The sequence below is a fragment of the Phaseolus vulgaris genome, chromosome 1 (assembly GCF_000499845.2).
Source record: "Phaseolus vulgaris cultivar G19833 chromosome 1, P. vulgaris v2.0, whole genome shotgun sequence".
In the NCBI taxonomy this organism is placed as follows: Eukaryota; Viridiplantae; Streptophyta; class Magnoliopsida; order Fabales; family Fabaceae; genus Phaseolus; species Phaseolus vulgaris.
In genome coordinates, this window is record NC_023759.2 from 43,780,312 (window position 1) to 43,799,660 (window position 19,349).

At 33.6% G+C, this 19,349-nt stretch overlaps 3 protein-coding genes and 1 non-coding gene across 4 annotated transcripts; 3 read left to right on the top strand and 1 right to left on the bottom strand.

The window, feature by feature from the left end:
- The first annotated feature begins 783 nt into the window (after positions 1-783).
- On the top strand, positions 784-3,200 carry LOC137814479 (probable xyloglucan endotransglucosylase/hydrolase protein 32). The gene is made up of 4 exons (XM_068617253.1): positions 784-1,087; positions 1,182-1,282; positions 1,423-1,640; positions 2,343-3,200. Exons 1-4 carry the CDS (start codon positions 892-894, stop codon positions 2,707-2,709), a joined length of 882 nt encoding a protein of 293 aa, XP_068473354.1. The 5' UTR covers positions 784-891; the 3' UTR covers positions 2,710-3,200.
- Positions 3,201-7,132: 3,932 nt separating this feature from the next.
- Positions 7,133-12,665, bottom strand: LOC137814480 (uncharacterized). The gene is made up of 13 exons (XM_068617254.1): positions 12,164-12,665; positions 11,935-12,010; positions 11,742-11,831; positions 11,609-11,653; positions 11,391-11,471; positions 10,595-10,691; positions 10,322-10,380; positions 9,821-9,931; positions 9,578-9,717; positions 9,459-9,498; positions 8,780-8,842; positions 8,517-8,707; positions 7,133-7,918 (listed from the first exon to the last, which is right to left on the bottom strand). The coding sequence occupies exons 1-13, from the start codon at positions 12,580-12,582 to the stop codon at positions 7,432-7,434; spliced, it is 1,899 nt and encodes a 632-aa protein (XP_068473355.1). The 5' UTR covers positions 12,583-12,665; the 3' UTR covers positions 7,133-7,431.
- A 2,525-nt stretch (positions 12,666-15,190) lies between these two features.
- LOC137814481 (dual specificity phosphatase Cdc25) lies at positions 15,191-17,708 on the top strand. The gene is made up of 3 exons (XM_068617255.1): positions 15,191-15,412; positions 15,509-15,647; positions 17,286-17,708. Exons 1-3 carry the CDS (start codon positions 15,300-15,302, stop codon positions 17,448-17,450), a joined length of 417 nt encoding a protein of 138 aa, XP_068473356.1. The 5' UTR covers positions 15,191-15,299; the 3' UTR covers positions 17,451-17,708.
- A 1,155-nt stretch (positions 17,709-18,863) lies between these two features.
- TRNAI-AAU (transfer RNA isoleucine (anticodon AAU)) lies at positions 18,864-18,937 on the top strand. The gene has a single exon. It is a non-coding gene; the product is annotated as a tRNA-Ile (tRNA).
- Positions 18,938-19,349: the final 412 nt, after the last annotated feature.

Consider the following 19,349-nt stretch of genomic DNA (forward strand, 5'->3'; position numbering starts at 1 on the left):
TACGTGTCAATCAATCATTCATGTGCCCCCATTTTCAATCAAATAAAGCTTTGGGGTCCATTAATGGATAGCTACTGACCCACCACTCCATTGATGAAATTCACAGGCTATAACACACCGTTACTCACTTTGATTCATGAGAATTGACTAAATCAGAATCTGCCCCACATTGCCTTTCGTTTTAACTTTTATCTGTTTTATCATTTATTCATTGGCTCATTTTGGCCCTTATATAGACATTTTATGCTTGACTGAATGGTAAGTGACACAACGGGAAGGGAAATTGTGTGGTGAAAAGCACCAAACGATGGGGTTAATCCAGCTATTGCTTTCACAGCTCAGACAAAAATACCTGTAGCCTTCAATGAAAAGGGAAAAGCCTACAGACACAAGCCTAGGTTCTAGTTTGAATGTGAAAGCCATGCAACACAAAATAAAGAGCCACATTTAAGGCACATCCATCTACCCCTTCTGGATCCCATCATCTGTTTTAAGCTTTCCAACCTAGCTTACAGATTTTGTGTCATAAATAGAGGAGGGGGGAAAAAGTAGTTCCTATGGGAAAACAAAAAAGTTACACTAACCTAAGTGCCTAAAGCTATAAAAATGCAAGGCATTATTGAATCAATGATATCCAACTATTAAAGACCTCCATTTTGTCTGTAATGATGTATGAATAATTATTACTGATATGCTTAATTCATCCAGTCCCTCCATAATCCCATCATGTAATCTCAAATGGGACCCACTAGTTTTCTTATTTATATCAAACTGACTACCACACTATTCTTCCATATGCACCTTACCTTGAGCAGTTTCTCTCTCACACCCTTCATTTATACAAAACAGCATCATTCTCCTTTCTGCTAACACTTTAACTAGCTTTTCTTCATGGCTCTCTTTCTCTTTGCTATTTTAATCTTCATGGTCCCTTCAAGCAATGCCTATTGGCCACCTTCACCTGGCTACTGGCCAAGTTCCAAATTCAGGTCTATGAGTTTTTACGAAGGGTTTCGAAACCTCTGGGGCCCTCAGCACCAAAGTCTAGACCAAAATGCATTAACAATCTGGCTTGATAGAACCTCAGGTCTGAATCTCATCACTTTCGATGCTCTCTCTTTCTGTTGCATGATATCATTGAAATTTTAATCCACCTTCACTTCTTTGTTTCTGGTAAACAGGAAGTGGCTTCAAGTCTGTAAAGCCATTTCGATCCGGGTACTTTGGGGCTTCCATTAAGGTCCAACCTGGCTATACTGCAGGAGTTATAACAGCTTTCTATGTAAGATATGGCCTCAAGAGATTATATAGTAAAGTGTTATTGGTCGAAACTAACTTGAAGGCTTACACAGTTTGCGTGGTGTAGCTAGTTAATTAATTACTAATATTAGTGAAATATAATGAATATTTGATTAATGGCAGCTCTCAAACAACGAAGCACATCCTGGTTTCCATGATGAAGTGGACATCGAGTTTCTTGGGACTACATTTGGAAAGCCTTACACATTGCAGACCAATGTTTATATAAGAGGGAGTGGAGATGGGAGAATTATAGGCAGAGAGATGAAGTTCCATCTCTGGTTTGATCCTACCCAAGATTTTCATCACTATGCTATATTGTGGAGTCCCAAGGAAATAATGTAAGTCACTGTATACATAATACACTGTAACTGTATTTCTGAATGTATGCCTCTATGTGAAATTAAATGCATAGATTTTCAGTCCTAATCCAAAAGAAAAGGATAGATAAGGTAGGAACCACTTCGTTTTCTCCTGAAGTAGATAGGTAGGAGTGAAGATTAAAGGAACTTAATAAGCTTGGATTCGGTGTATGTGGCATGAGATGGACTGGTTCTTATCATCAGGTGTCACACTCTTAGCCAAAACTGATTGGCTTGGCATTTTCTATTCCGAATACTTTTTTCTTATAATTATTTCTGCACCTAGAAAAGGACTAAAAATAAGTGTGAGATTAGATAAGTGATATGTAATCGAAAATCTGTATAACTGGAGTGATATTTTGTAAGATGGAAGGGCAAGTAGGGATTTGACAGGAATAGTGAATCATGTAGAAAAATTGTAAAATCAAGGTCACATGAGTGGCACAAAAACCCCAAGCATCAAAGTGTGGGGTAAGCAAAATCTCCTGACTCCCAACTAATGAAAAGCTAAAAGTAAGATTTAATTAATTGATCTACTAGTTCCTTAGAGGCCACTTACACAATTGTAATTATAAAATGAGTTCAAGTGTTCAATGATGTATACTGTAAATCTTAGAAAATGGTGTTTAATTTGTATTACCTGGTTAACATTGCTTTCACTGACATTGAATTGCGTGTCAGATTCCTAGTGGATGATGTGCCAATAAGAAGGTACCCGAGGAAGAGTAGTGCAACATTTCCTCTGAGGCCAATGTGGCTTTATGGTTCAATATGGGATGCATCATCATGGGCAACTGAAGATGGAAAGTACAAAGCTGATTACAAATACCAACCATTCGTGGCAAAGTATTCGAGGTTCAAAGCTAGTGGTTGCTCAGCCTATGCACCACGTTGGTGCCATCCAGTTTCAGCCTCACCATATAGGTCTGGTGGGTTGACTAGACAACAATACAGGACCATGAGATGGGTGCAGAGATATCTCATGGTTTATAACTATTGTCAAGACCCCAAGAGAGATCACAGTCTAACACCTGAGTGTTGGGGTTGAACTTTGAAGTATTCAAGAATTGCACACTTGGTTGGTTGATTACTTGGGGGGGGTGAAAATAATGTTACTTTTTGGTCCCCAAAACTAAAATACTGTTCTCTTGTGATTTGTTTTGTTTTTTGTTTGAGAAAGTTGCTTTTTACTCGATGTGGGTCTCTTGTGATGGGGCCCCCAGCTTGGCAGCTGCATAATGCAAGTGTACGGGGTTGTGCGTCCAAGGCTCTCAAGACACGAGAATATTTGGAAGATTGTGTGTTTGTTTTTGTTTTAGACAAAGAAAAAAAGAAAAGAAAGTAAGAGAAAAGGAATAATAATATGAATGTCCAAGTCCAATGGCTAATGTGTATGGGTCAGTGATTGTGGCACCATTGAGTGCGAATACTAAAAAACCACACACTTCATTTAATAATGTTATTGTCATTTCAATGATGAAAACCAGAACCTCTCTCTCTGGGTTATGGGGAGAGGGGTAAGTGTGTTTTGTTCCATGACTTTTTGGTGCATCTGAAACTTTATTACTACCATGGAAAAGTTTGTTGCATGAAAAAATATAGCATGATTGTGGACCTTTGGTTTCATTGGAAAGCAATTGAAAAGGAAATGGGAATATTTAAAAGAGCATGTAAATCATATGGAAAACTTTTTTATTAATAAACAATTGCATTATAAGTGTTGGGTATTAATAATTGGTTTTAAAATTTCTTAAACAAGCAATGTTTATAGATATTTATATTCAATAATAAGATACTTAAGAGAACATAAAAACCATGCTAAAAATATATTTCATTTTAAAAGTTATTAACATGTCCTTCCGATTTTTAGAATATGTTGTCTCTTTCAACATGTACTTTCTTCACTCTTTTATCTATTGCAATGTATGTTTAGCTTCCCTCTGGTCTTTGCTGAATATGGTAAAATGGACTAAAATTATACCAACTCGTGCTTGCTATATAGAATATAAGACTTAATTCTAAATTTTTAGGACTAATTAAATTTGTATCGTTTTAATAGGTAGAATTCAACCTTATTCCAATTCTAATTAAGTTTGAGTCCTATTTTAGAAGTATAGATTAAATATAAACTTTCATTGAATCTATTATTGTATGCAACAGTAGGTTATAGCAAAGATTAAACTAAACCAAATTGGTCCTGAATTGAACTATACATTACAAACTTAAATTATTTGAAAAAAAAAAACTAAACTGAAATGTTATTTTAAATTATTTTTTTTAAAATAAATTATTCTTAAATTTAACCGATTATTAAGCTGAACTTTCATTTATTATATGGGAAAAATATGTTTTAAAATAGGATATGAAGTAATAATAGTTTAAATAATTCAGATAGTTCTAACACTTCAATAGTAATTCAAAATAGTTTATCTTAATTCCGTTTACTTAAACTGGAATATAATTCAGTTTATTTAAATAAATCATTATAAAATTCAGTTCTCTTAACCTGTTTTTTAAATTTAATTCAATTCACTTTTATAATAATTCAGTTTTATTTAGATATTTTGTCATTCTCTAATTACTTATTCATCTCAAAATAAACCTAACCTAAAATTACTTAATGGATTGTAAAATTTACCTTTAAACTTTAGTATACATTAAATTTGTATAATCTCAAATTATGATTAGTTAGTAAAACCATACAAATTGAGCTTGGAAGTCTAAATTAATTGGGCAGTATTATAGTTTTATTTCAGCTCATCTTAAACCTAGGCAATGAAATTTTAGGTGATTTAGGCAATGGAAGAAGTTTAGGTTGGAAGTGTAGGTGATGAAATTATGGACACAAATTAAATCTAGACAAGGTTCACAACAAACAACAATCAAGTAAGAAAACACAATAACAAGATTAATATGAAATAATTTTTTTTATTAATACTTGTTAACTTTGTTGAAATGTAGGGCTTAATATTTTCACTAGACCTACATCTCATTTCAGAAGCTCAAATGGGATAAGTTTTTTCTCAAATGAATGTGAGAGAACTTATCTTCTTTTTTCTTTCACTTCAAATCTTCTCATCACACCCTCATATGAAAAATCCTACATAATTTTAATGAACTTTGTATTATAAAAAAAGAGTTAGAAAAATACAACTTACTAAAGTTTTAAGTAAAATTAATTTCACAAATGAAGATAATCGAATATAATATTTACAAATGTTCTTACAAAATATAACACTCGCTTCTTTTTTATACAACTAAAAGAATAAGAAAAAAATTTCATGTTTTTCCATCTGTTAAAGTTATAAACATAATTAGTTGGCAAACTTGGATGGTACTAATTGATTTATTCGATAGGATTCAATGAATGAAACAAATACACCAGTTACTGATTCATGAACATAAATCCCAGATTCAGCAAATTCTCTTAAAAAGGTTCTGTTTTGCTCTGATGTCTGCAATTATTAACAATTACTAATTCTATCCATGTGTTGTACGGTGCTTTATACCGTGTGTAGATGTCAGATGAATATTATTATAATAGAATCTGAAACTCGTTTAATTTAAAATATAACCATTATGCGACTTGATTTTGTTGTTTATGGTAATGACATGATCTTGATTTTTTCTACAAAGACAGACATCACGTACTGTGCAATATCTTTATTTACTATCTAATCTTTATAAATATTAGTCTCTGTAAATTAAAATATAATCGTAAATATCTTAATGAGAAATTGCAAGACAATAAAAGTCATAAATTTACAAAAGAGTAGTAATTACAGAGTATTTTTGCTAATGTATGTTTTTTTTTGTTTTTCTGTATTTAAAATTAATGTATGCAATAAATATGTATTTTTCTTTACAGACTACTGATATTGTTCCTATCATGCTTGTGTGATGTGGTTGTCAAAGCAATTCAAGCCATAAACCAATAAATAAAGAATGAAAGAAAAGCAAACATAGAAAATGGTAATCTACATGACAACCTAAAAATTATGAAAATAGAACTCTTCGCCTGAACAACCTAGAATGATTGATGGTTGAAGGTGGTCGAAGTCGATAATAATGCATAAAGCAGAGGGCCATAATGCCAGGATCAAACAAAAAATGGTCGTTGGTGGATAGCTTTTAAACCATTAATGGAGTGACAATGATTGAATGTTTTCCAAAAGCGATATATGGTTAAGCATTGCTTAATGATTGAATCTCTTCTACAGTTCTGTCCTACTAACCCCACCCCATTTCTCTTCATTTGGCATATTTTAAGGATTAGTTATTTGACCGATATGAGATGTTTTATTTGAAAATTTACGTTGATGATATTGGCCAATGCATGCCCACCTACTTGGCAAGAAATTGGAAATAGTAAATTCTTTCATTCTTAACACATTTTAATGTAAAAACTATAATTGAAATTAATTATTTAATCATGCATTCCAATTACATTTAACAATTCAAAATTAATACCTTCCATTTGAGTTAACTTTAATGTAATTAAGTACGGACCTATAATTAGATAAGGACAAGAAAGAAAACCACTTTCTTGGCATCGTGTAGGCTAGGGCATTATGTCCGTTTTTTATCACTTGAGAACATTTAAGGAAAATGTTATTCATTTTTTTGTGGAAAATGGATGTTACTGTGATTTCTACCTTCAATCAAACGTCTTACCAAAACTTCGAAGGTATTATTCATGCATGATTTGAAGAACCAAACGATATTATCAAACATTTCATTATTTCTTCAACGCAAAAAAAAAAAAAAAAAAAAAAAAAAACTTGCAGGAGGAATAGCCCAAGAAAATACTCACAGTATTAGGACATCATAGAAATTACTTTTTTTTATTTGGATTATGCAAACCATTTATCTAAAAACATTGAGTAAATGTATTAAATAGAATAAGGACAATTCTAAATTTTAAATGTAATTTAGTTATGTGAACAACTAATTTAATGTGAAGGCCACATGATGAAATTTTGAATCACAAGTTAGCAAGCAACTAAACAATGATACAAAATACAATCAGAAACTCACAATTAACATAATCACAATTCACAACTTACACATCAAAATTCCAAGCATCAAAATAAGAAAATCTTAATCTTCAAACTCTTTCAAAACTCTTACCTTTCAATCTCACGACAAACCGTGTATACAATAAAGACGCGTGGCAACAACGACAAATTTCGATCTTAAAAAGTTTTCAAGTGAATTGTAGTTTTATATATAAAAAAAAATCAAACTTATTTTCTTTAATTTTCTCTATTTTTATAAAAAAAAAAAAAAAACTTATTTTCTAACTAGTTTATACCACCAAAAAACTTATAGCACCCTATAGCTGCAACAAAATATCTCAAACCAATATTTTACAATGTTGCAACAGAAAGTAATCCATATTGCAAACCGCATAACTAATTTTACTCAGAAACTAAAAGTAAAATTTGTAAAATATATGGAGATGAAAAACATAATTAACACAATATTTTTTATTACATCGAAGACCAGTAACTTTTAGTAATCATAGTTAGTAATCATAGTCACAGAATAGCAATATCAACATTAGTACATTACTGCTCTAATACAGAAATTGTTACCAAAAAAAACCTACAGAAAAATGAAGGCTCAGGGCAGAGAAATAACTATTCCAACTACTTAAGGACAGCTAAATTCTAATATAGAATAATTTAGAACAAAAAGATATCAAAGCCAATATCCTTTTTTTTTCTTGAAAGGATTGTAGTGATAAGAGCAATTGCGAAACATAAAATTACCTTACCGACGAGTGTTTGGAATAGAAAAGCTGCAACGTGTTCTCACTTAAACAACCAAGTATACCGTGGCTAGGTGAGTACCTAAGATCACGGGCCTGAGCGGGCATTTTGAATTGCTGAAGAACTCTAAAAGATGGCAACTCATGCAAGAGCAAATCACATGTAACTTCATCCCAAGATGCAAACAATCTGCTCTGATTCTCTATGTCCATAATTACACATTTTGGTAGTCGAATTTTACTCACATTGGCATATGAGGAACCCACCTTTTGGAAATGATGACCACCCATTCTATTGAACAAGACATGAGTGCCCTGTACTCCTTGTCCAGCACTAAGAGGAGTGGCCAATGGTTGAGATAGAGGCACATCCATGGACATACTGAATATCGGTCTGTAAGAAGCAACAATGTCATCACTGCTAGGGCAATAGGCAAGGGATATGCAGACTCCTTGATTGTCAGTTTCAGGAACCACAAGCGGCCTTCATATTTAAAAAAGGTGAAGTATTAGGAGAGCTATTTACAGCAATAAAAAATAGAGGATGATGACACTCTGTAAATGATTGCTTGTGGAACCAAGTTGAAATTATGCACAAGAAAATAGGAAGATCCATCATATACTATCTTATAAATGCAGGAAAGTATTCCAAAGTCGAGAGCTGATTTAATCAAATTTATAAAAATAATGTAAATTTCCAAAATGCAAAAGAAATACGACTATAACACAAGAAAATAATGTAAAATAATTGACAATACAAGCTAGGGACATAGCATGTATATCAAACAAACTGAAAGATAATAGGAGCAAAAGGAGTAAAGGGAAAGGTACAAAGTTGGACCAAACATTGGAAATGTACAATTCGTAATGTTCGCATACTTTGGAAAACACAACCAATTATACCCAATAGCCCCACATAAATCCAAAAAGAAAATGGGTAAAGCAAGGCGTTTGCCTGTCATGATTGAATGATTGTAGAGTTAACTGGATAGTGCCAACATATCAAAGTTTAGTATAATATTTATAAGGCGATGATAATAAATATACATAAAGCAGCTATCCATAAAATGCAAGCAGCCTACCGTTCTTCAGAATCAATGTTCCACTGACAAAGGCCAAAGGCAGATGCCGATAGGATGGTTTTAACACCAGAAGAAAGACTTGAAGTTTGTGCAAGAGAATTGACGGTATGCACAGGGTTGTTAGTCAAACCAACTAAAGATTTCACGGGGCCTACAGTTTGACGCATGTCAAACACTAAGACAGAACCATTCTGCAGGAAATTAATCTGAAGATTAGAATTTGAAGCTCCCACATCCAATAAATATAAAACCAAATTGCTGACCTGTAGCCCAGCATATATGTTATGCGAATTGTTGAGATCCCACGAACAAGACCATGCAGGATCCTGTACCAGAATTCAAGGTTAAAAAAAACAAAGAGTGACTACTAAACTCTGATGTGAGATAAATTGCAATCTCTGAGCAACAAATTAGTAAATTAGTACACAACACGAAGGTGCATGAAAAACTATTTTAAAAATCTATTTCTATAAGTAGTTGTAGTTTGGAGAATTCCCTCATATATACGTCATTTCCAAGGATTTAGAATCACGGGAACTAAAAAGGGTTGCCTTGCCCTTGTTCTTAGAATCACTGATAATTATTATTTGGTGCCTGAGGTTGGAGAAAAAAAGCTAGACTTTCTGGGATAGCTACTTACAACACTGCATCCTTTATGGGATTCAGTAAATTTTTTTTATCTTCAATATGATGTTCGGTTGATGGTTACTATAAAAGAGTATCTATAGAAAACTTTCAAAAGTGATTGGAAACCTTTAAATAGATAGCTTGCTGTCTTTTCGGGCTCCTTATGGTTCTCGGTTACTTAATTCAAGGAGGATAACAAGTTAACTATTCAAGCAATACCAATCTGAAAAACCACAAAGCATAGCAATTATACACTATTGCCAACAGCTTTATTGCTACTAGTTTACCAAATGAAAATATTGAATCACACTTCACCTGTAGATCATAATTGATAACAAGATTGCCACTGTCCAAGCTGTAGCACAGGAAAATACACCAATTAACCAAAGTTTACTATGTCAGATACAATGAATTAGTATTTAATGCAACTATACCTGAGCACTGATAGTTTCTTTCCTAATGAAGAAAAGAGAGCTAGACTACTATTAGAAGGAGAAATATGCAGGTCTTTAACACCAAATGTATCAGAAGGCAGCAAGATATCTTGCGTCTCAAATGGAGACAACAAGCTCATCTACAAAGCCAAGTTTCCATGAAGGTTAAATCGAAATCCTTCTTTGCATAAGAGAAACGAAAGCCACACACAATACACAAATACTCAAATTGAAGAATCTTACTTTAGTTAGCAAGTGCATTCCACCTACTTCCTTTGGCTTTTGTGCGATTAATAAAATTTGATTAGAGATGTCCATATCAAAAACGCGCCCACCATCCAGATGAAACTCTTTCTAAAACAGGTAAACACTAGGTAAATAAAATTCAAGTCATCAACACAAGATAAAAAAATTCTAACAAAATAAGCCTATTATGAGAGGAAATGTGATTAACACGTAACCTCTTTATGGTTCCACATACTCCCAGCCTACCATCCTAAACTTTTTCTTTTAAATCACTTAACCTCCTTGATGTTTGGTTTAAAGGGAACTGCCAATTGAAAAAATTCCATTGAAGTTCTAGGTTTCATAGCCACAGCTTTAACCATGCATATAGTATTTTTCACTTTAAAACAAACTTTGGGGGCTAATACGAAAAAGTTTAGGAGGTAAATTGAGAAAGGGTGAGACTAAAAGAGAATAAAGTGTAATATTCCAAAGTGGCGAAATGATAAAATGGCATACCTGCAATTCAAAATTACAAATGGATCCCTTTCCACAGTACTTTGGGCCGATGTTGTGCTCTACAAGTTACATTCAGTTAAAGTTGATATGACCAAGACCACAAATTAGCAGGGAAAAAAACTTGAGCTATCAGTGAAACCAGCAGCAACTTTTTCTTGAAAAGAGTTTGTTGTTTTAGAAAGGAAGTGGGAGTGGGTGCTGGGTGAGCAAAAGGAGACAACTTTTATTAGGCAAAGATCAGTCATCTCATCTGAACGCTGAAAGAATTATTACCAGATTCACTTCTCCACTGAGAGTTTCCATTGCCACTTATCGATGCAGATTGCCTGCTCTGCATACCTAGTAGCAGCTGCTCCAAATAAGTGTTTCTCTACACGCCAAATGTACATAATAGTTTAAACCATGCATACAAAGATCCAAAAGGATCGAAAAGGGTTTTATGATTCGGACCAAATCTTTAAACCAGTTCACACTGCATAAATTTATGTCCCCTATGCTCCAATTTTCAACATCATATTGTTGAAACTAAGAAAATGGTTTTTAATGCAACAAGGTTCCTGTTACAAACTAAAAATTGAAATGAGAAGATAGAATTTAATGGAATAGGGTGAGAAGAACAATGAATAGGAGAGCAAATTACCCTCCAAGGTTTCCCCTTCACTAAGAGAAATTAATGATCAATACAATGACAACAAAGCTCCCTCTCTCCTATTCCCTCTTCCCCTATTAATATCCTAACTATTAACTAACTCCCCCGTTTCCTTATATCCTAATAGGCTCAGACAAAGTAACCAAAAAGTGAAAGATGTTAAATTACTGGTTATAAAGGAAGAAAATAGGAAAACCAAAACAGCAGGAGTGTTAATGGTCTAATAAAGTGGGGGACTACGGGTAGATGATGCAACCGTGTGGCAAACATGACATGACATCCACATATATTTCATATAAATAAAATATTCAGGTAATAAGAGTGTCTCCAACCATAGTCTGTAAAAGATTTTCAAATTTGGAAAACTGCAGATTTACCGACAAATTGATTGTATATTCTATAGTAATGCATAAGAGATACCTCTGTAAGACTCTGAACTTCAACATGCAAGGCGGCTTCTCGATACTTCCATCCATCTTCTTTCTTGCACCAATCACTGGCCTACGAACATATTTGATAGATATATTGTTTTAACCAAGAATATAGCTTCATATTCCAGCATAATAAAAGTTCATAAACCACACAAAGCCAGGAAGTAAAAATAGCATGTAAAAAAATATTGCATAGCATCCTACTACCTTACTTTCAAGGGCAGCACATTTGGCCTCAAGTGACTGAATTCTCTGCCAACAGAGAAAAAGTAATCAATCAGGTAAACCATCTTAAAAGTTTTTTTTTTCACATAGAATACGCACAAAAACATGGCCCAACCTTCTGAGACTCTTCCTCGACGGCAACTACTCGGGAAGCAAAGAGTTTCCTCACGTCCTTCAACTTACATTTCCTATTACATTGTGGACACTGGGACCAAAAAACACACAAAAGATAAATGTCAAGCAACTTTTGGTTGCACAAATTTCAGAAAGCACCTCTCAAGTCTCAACCAAACACAGTGAGTATTTACCTTGCTGGAATTTTTGCGCTGTTGAAACCATTTTTTGATGCAAGACATGCCATATATGTGTCCACAAGGAAGACAACTGAACTCATGCCCCCAAAAATTCAAAAAAATCACCACAATGTTCGCAAATATTCAACAATTTCACCACGACAAACACGTCGAATTAAGAAACAGTCATTGTGAGTGCATGTGTGTGAGAGTATAATTTAGGGCAAAGGAAATGCGGTTGCACCAGATATGATGTTCGCCGTTATTGGTCCAAACATCCATGCAAATAGGGCAAAAGAGACCATCAATGTCGGTGTGGACGTTTCCTTGGCTACCGTTGCTGCTCCCAATCGCGAAGGAACAGGAAGTCTCGCCTCCTTCGTACCTGCGGCGTTTATTTCCTTCCTCTTCAACGCAATCCTGTGATTCGTCGGGGATAACGATTAAGTTATTGGATGAAACGATACGAGGAGTGTCGTGCGAAGCCCTAGGGGAGGCCACACCGGGAACGTACTCTTCGTCTTCTTCGTCTTCGTCTTCGTCTTCGCCTGCGTCGTCGGTGTCTTCATCGTCGGTGAATACGTAATGTGCGGGTCCTCGTATGAGTGGTCGCGTTGCGATTAGGTTTTCGTCGTGGTCCGTGAATTCAAACGGAGACGCCATTACGAGAGAAGAGAGGCTAAGCGAGTTCGGAGAGTGGCTTCAAACCATCAACGTTTACTTCTCTAAATAAACCATTTCTTTAAGTCTTGAATGTAATTTTTGTTTCTTTATTTTCTTTAACATATCATTTTGGATTTTCTATTTAAAAATTAAATTTATTAAAATATATACAAATTTAATATTTTTACAATTTTATTATTTTTATGAATAATTAACTTAAAAATGATGCATATATAAAAATATATAATTTTGTAGAAATATATTAAAAAATTATATATTTCTTATTTAAAATGAAAAAAAAATTATTAAATAAATAAATAAGATATGACTCACCAGATCTTAACATGAATAGTGATTTACACATTATTTAGATAAAAAAAAGTTAATATACTGCAAAAAAGATGTCTCTTCCATGGCTACTAACAGTTTATAAGCAGTTTTATATTAGTTTATTGGAATATACATTTATTCCCCACAGAAAGAGATGCCTCTTCCATGGCTACTAACAATTTATAAGCAGTTTTATATTAATTTATTGGAATATACATTTATTCCCCACAGAAAGAGATGCCTCTTCATGGCTACTAACAATTTATAAGCAGTTTTATATTAATTTATTGGAATATACATTTATTCCCCACAAGTTATCTTGAATATGACTCACCAGATCTTAACATGAATAATAATTTACACATTATTTAGATTAAAAAAAGTTAATATACTGCAAAAGAGATGCCTCTTCCATGGTTACTAACAATTTATAAGCAGTTTTATATTAATTTATTGGAATATACATTTATTCCCCACAAGTTGTAGAGTGACATTATTAAATTGATTCCAGCGCAAAAAAAAAAAAACGCCACTCAGCAATAATTTTGTACCTTGCATTTCAATAAGTTACTTTTTAATTTCCTAATAAATTGTAGATTTTATTTTTAAATTATTACTGAGAACTTTAAACGCGAGTTAAAACTGCTATGTGATAAAAATGGATAAAATGAATAATATATATATATATATATATATATATAAAAATATAGGTAATATTTTTACTTTCTATATGAATTCTTTAGATCTTCTTTAAATAATACAACACTTCCATTTTTAAATATAACCACGTGGAATCTTGTTCTTGCTAGGGAGATGGGACCTAGAGAACTATTGAAGTCTTTTTCTCCTTCCTGTCAGGTTGATCAGGCCCCGGTCAGGTTGACTAGGTCTCAGCCTCGCCCATACCGGTACAAATCTATTCCACATTTATTTTTTAATGTGCTAATGCTTTACGTATTTGGAGTTGGGTTCGACACATTTTTCTCACTTATCATTTCTCTAATAAGGATGATCTTCTTTCTTTTATTAAGAGTGATGGTAGTTCATTGGTTAAATTGGTTAAGCTAGCTGTGATAACTTTTTCTATTTGGATAATATGGTGTATGAGGAATTATGCTAGTTTTTAGGATAAGATTGAGGTTTCTATAGCTATTTTGATTATTAAATATTTGACTTATATATTGGGTAATTTGTCTAAAGTTTCAATGAAGAATGATATGTTCGATTTTTCAATGTGATCAAGTTTTTTTGTATTAACCCTTGTATTGATAAAGTTCTACGTCCTTTTCTTGTTAGGTGGAAGTTTCCTTCACCAGGATCGGTTAAAATTAACACTGATGGGGCTGCTAGGGGTTATTCAGGTCTTGCTGCTTGTGGAAGTATTTTTCGTGGGAGTATTGGGGAGTTTATTGGAGTTTTCTCTGCGTTTTTTGACGTTAAAACTGCTTTAGTTGCTAAATTTTATGGAGTTATACATGCTTTGGAGGAAGCTCAAAAATTGAGACTTACTAATGTCTGGCTGGAATGTGACTCTGTCTTGGTTTGTGTTGCGTTTACTATTAGGACAAATGTTTCTTGGATGCTTCGATGAAATATTTATCTTAATTATTATGGAAAAATCAGGTTTAGGGTTACTCATATTTTTTGTGAAGGGAATGCGTGTGCTGATAAATTGACTAATTTATGATTTATTCATAGAGAATCCTTTCATTGGTATAATAGACTTCCATGTAGTTTGTTTTTAGAATTCTTTATTAATAGGTATAGTCTACCTATATATCGTTTTTGTTAATATATGGATTTTGATCTAGTCTCCCATATTTTTGTATTTTTTTTAATAATATTTTTTTTCATGTGATGACAAATGATTTATGTTACTTGAAGTGTCAGATGTCAAGTAGCATAGTAATACATAACATGAAATTTTTTTATAAAAAAAATAGTAACTAAAAAATAACATCATAACTAATTTTTTAGATGTAATAAATTATGCTAAATATTAAAAAAAACATAAATTAATGTCTCAGTATAAGAACTTAAAAATTTTAAAAAATAAAACTATACCAACTTAAAATCCAAGCGAAAATATTTATATAATTTTATTACTTGAAAGATTATTTCACGGAGAAGGTAATATTGAGATTAACCACTTTTTTTTTTTTTTTTGCGCTTGTTAATTTGAGAAGAGGTAAAAGATTAAACCATTAATAACTGTGTTGGGTTGTTTGTTATTTTTTTTCATTCAATTCAACTTTAACATTAATTTAACTCTTTTACTATCTTCTTGGAAAGTAATACAGAATTAGTTTTTCAGACAAACCCTAAAAAAATGAAAGATGTGGAAATTGAATTGGTTGGTGCGTGTCGAAATTTGAGTTAAATTAGAAATGAGAAGAGTGGGGAGTCGATACGAGATAATGGCTCGCGGTATATCGTACATTACGGGCACACAGCTTCTCTCTCTCAGAAGCCATCCAAGCATCGCCATCGTCGATGTCAGGTACCATTGTCACTGCTTTACTCTCTGCTAATTGCTTCATCTTCTCTGCAATTGATGACTCTGTTGAAAACTCATTATTTACTCGTTATTGTGAAGGGACGATGAGAGGGGTTACGACGGACACATATCAGGCTCTCTTCATTACGCAAGCGATACTTTCTCAGATAACGTATCAAACCTCGTTCAGGCTGTTAAAGGCAAAGACACCGTCGTCTTCCACTGCGCTCTAAGCCAGGTTCTTTTTTCTTAAAATATTTATTATACATGTGTTTTCTGCCTTTTCGATCTGTGTTATTCCAATTCCGATCCTTGTGTCCATTGAGTGTATTAGTGTGATGACGTGACTGTGAAATTTTTAGGAGTCTGATTTTTTTTTTCTTTTTGATTTAGCATAGGAGTTGAATTTTGCTCAAGTTAGGTAGGGCAATTAACTGTAGATGCGTCAAACCCAAAGGGCTCTTTCTTGTGCGAGGAGTGTGTAAAGCCTTAATGGATCGTGCGTCTAACAATCTTAAACTTCTGGGAAAGTTGGTTTTGTGAGACGTTTTATTGCATTGATCATGTGCTGAACATTGTCATCTGTCATAATTTAGCCCAAACCTGATGTTTTGACAGTCATGATGTGAGGGAAATTTTTTCTCAGTGGGAAGTTCGGAGGTGGTGGAATATGGCTGTCATTATCTCATGGCAGTGTTTTTCCCTGCTTTTCACTGGTTCTCTCTACACACAAATCATGACGATATGAATTTCTGTAGTGTGCATCTCCGATCAGTGGGAGGCATTGTTCTTCATTTTGGAGTTTGTTTTGTCAGGTTTGTAACTGCTGTGTCCTTAAATGTCAACTTGTATTTTAGATGGCTTTGCAATCCTTAGTTTATAAGTGAATGCTCTTATTATATGGTCAATAAACGCGGTCAAATATATGTTAGGGACCAAGGTCCGTGCATGGATCAGTTGATAGATGACATGAAGGATTTGGCCCAGAGTACGGAAAGTGTATTCCAAGAAAAAGAAGAAATATTAGAAATTTGGTTAGTTAGTCATTTATAATAGTAGATAGTAGTTGTTAGTAGTTAGTGGAAATTGTTGAGGGATCTCTGAGCAAATAAAAATAGCTGTAAACAGAAGAGGGGGAGAAAAACTTTTGCAAGGCAGAGAGACCATCTCCAAAGGACCTCTTGGCTCTGATTCTTTGTAATGGTTGTTGATAGGGTTAGTGAATGATACTCCTCTCTTCTTTCAATTCTTTTGGGTTTGTGTCAATATTCTGTTCTTTTCGTTTTGTTGGTTGGTTCCTGTTTCCTAACAAAGTAGTTTGATGCAAAATAAGTGTTTAAAATAGGAAAGGGAGTTGGCTAAAAGAAATCCAATATCGAGTAAGGCAACAGTTTGAGATGAAAAACCTGCAGCTATTTGAGGGGATAAAATCCCCTTTCTTAGAAAGAAAAATAAGGAATCGAATTTGACAATATTGTCTTTTGACTCCATGCCAAAGTGTGACATTGAATATTCTGTAACTGAATCATTCTCTCAGGATGATCTTTTCATTTAGAATTGCAATCCACATGATTGATTGATCAGCTTCTTATAAGCATATGCTGATTTACTCGGATATTTAACTTTTGTTTCAAAGCAAATTCTTCATTTCAGTAGGTTCCGAGTTACAATAGATAAGCCAGGCATTACCTTTTTATATATAACTTTGTAGTTACATCGTAAAAACTAAAAATGAAACTTGACATATCAGAAACAAGTTTCTTCAGATCATAGAATTTGACAATTTTTTTTGCAAGGGGACGTTCTTCCTATACCCTTTTTATATAATACTAGAATGTTTCTCTCTAGACTGAAAGTGTCGCAAGCTATTTTGCAGGTTCGTGGCCCAACTTGTGCTAGGAGGCTTGTCAATTATCTTGAGGAGAACAAGGAAGAAACTGGGATAAAGAACATTATGGTGTTGGAACGTGGCTTCAATGGGTGGGAAGCTTCTGGTAGACCAGTTTGCCGCTGCACTAATATTCCTTGCAAAGGAGAGTGAGAGCCTTAATCAAAGACGTTTTTGCGTGGAATCAAGGAGGCATATGATATTTCTTGTGATATATGTGCACGCATTTGTATACAAAATGTCAAAAATAGTCGGATGACCACTATGATTACATCATTATATCTTTGGAAAACCCTATAAATCATAGGTAAACTGAATACCATGTTTCTGTTTTGTCCACTAGTTAATGTGTAACTAAATCCTTCGATGGAAATTGTTAAGAATAACAAAGGTACTCCTTTTCTTTCTGAACTTCCTTAATGCATTGCATAACATAATTTGATCAATGACTGAGGGATTCTGCTTTGGCAAGTTTCATGAACTAGTCGTAGGGAAGACTCTGGAGTTCCGTGAAACTCAATTAAAGTTGTCCGTAACAACTTCGCTAAAAATCCCAAGGTTGTGGCGTTGTGGCACAACAAATTTAACCTTCGACATGATTCATAATTTTGCTTGTGTTCCACGTGACTGAAGAAAAAGGAATTCTCAGAACTACCTATAATCCTAAGCTACTTTTGTTACCTCTTGAAATACCTCTCACTATCGTCAAGATTAAGTTTGCAAAACGATATTATTAGTTATGCTATAAATTGCATAAGTTTTGTTTTTTGGAACGATATCGATAGGAACGAATCCGATATTGTTTGTTTTTTGGAATGAAAGCCATCAAAATCCTTAACATCCTCATCCTCCTTTGATGGTCCTTGTCTCATGCTATCTTGGAGGTGCTAATGAAATTATTGTCTGTAATGCTGATACACAAAACGAAAATCCAAGCGACCTAAACAAGCTGTAAAACATATTCCAAGAGTCATTATGGTCATATATGATTTATCATAGCTTATATCTGATCTTTATCGTGATCGAAATAAATTTTCATAGATGTTGCAGCGGCAGAAATAACAAGTTGAACGTGTTTGCTGTTGGGGCGCATAAAAGCCGTAATATGTAAGAACAAACAAAACTGTTTTTACATTGGAAGCTCGAATCTTAGGACCCATTTTTTGATCTTCTTCTCAGTATTTCACGCAATGATTTAATGCAATTGTTTCCTCCCTGTTTTTTTTACTGATTTTTTTTTTTAGAATTAGATATGTCATACAAGATTGTTTGGTATGCAACACTTACTCTAGAAATTTTAAAGTTTTTCCATCCGAAAATGTCCAGGAACATCTTGCAGTATCCCTTGCGTTATGGCTGACAATACGTGTTTGGCTTTTGAACCAAGTTAATTTATAAATGGGGTATTTCATCATCAAAGATATTTTAATGTTTGGTTCTATACTTTTTAATTAATATGGTGATCGATTGAGTTTTGTATGCCGCAAATACGTTTGCCCCTCCATGAATTTGTTCAGATTACAATGTAAACAGATTTATAAAAACAAGTTTCTTATAATATCACATGGCCTATTAGCTCAGCTGGTTAGAGCGTCGTGCTAATAACGCGAAGGTCGCAGGTTCGAGACCTGCATGGGCCAAAATTTTTTTAAGTTCAGAGCCCTTATCTGATTTTCCACACCATAAATTTTATATTTTTTAACTTTTTTACAGAAAAATATTTTTAGAATATAAGAACTTACGAGGGTGGCACCATAATATATGGAGGTGCAGGAAGAAGCGGCAACTTCTTGAAGGCCTAAAGGTGCTAACAAATAAATAAAGTAATATAGGGTCAAATGATGAGGTTACTATACTCACCACAAACACTATGAGTGCACTGCATAACTTTATAAATTAACATTAGATTAAGTTTTTGTTCTTGATTGCTTTACTTGGCTACTAAGGAACATTGAGATTCTAGAAACATTGAAGTTAGTAGCGGCGCAAATTATCAGATTTCATATTTGATTGTTTATTTAGTATCTGACATCTTATCTGCATGAAGTCAAT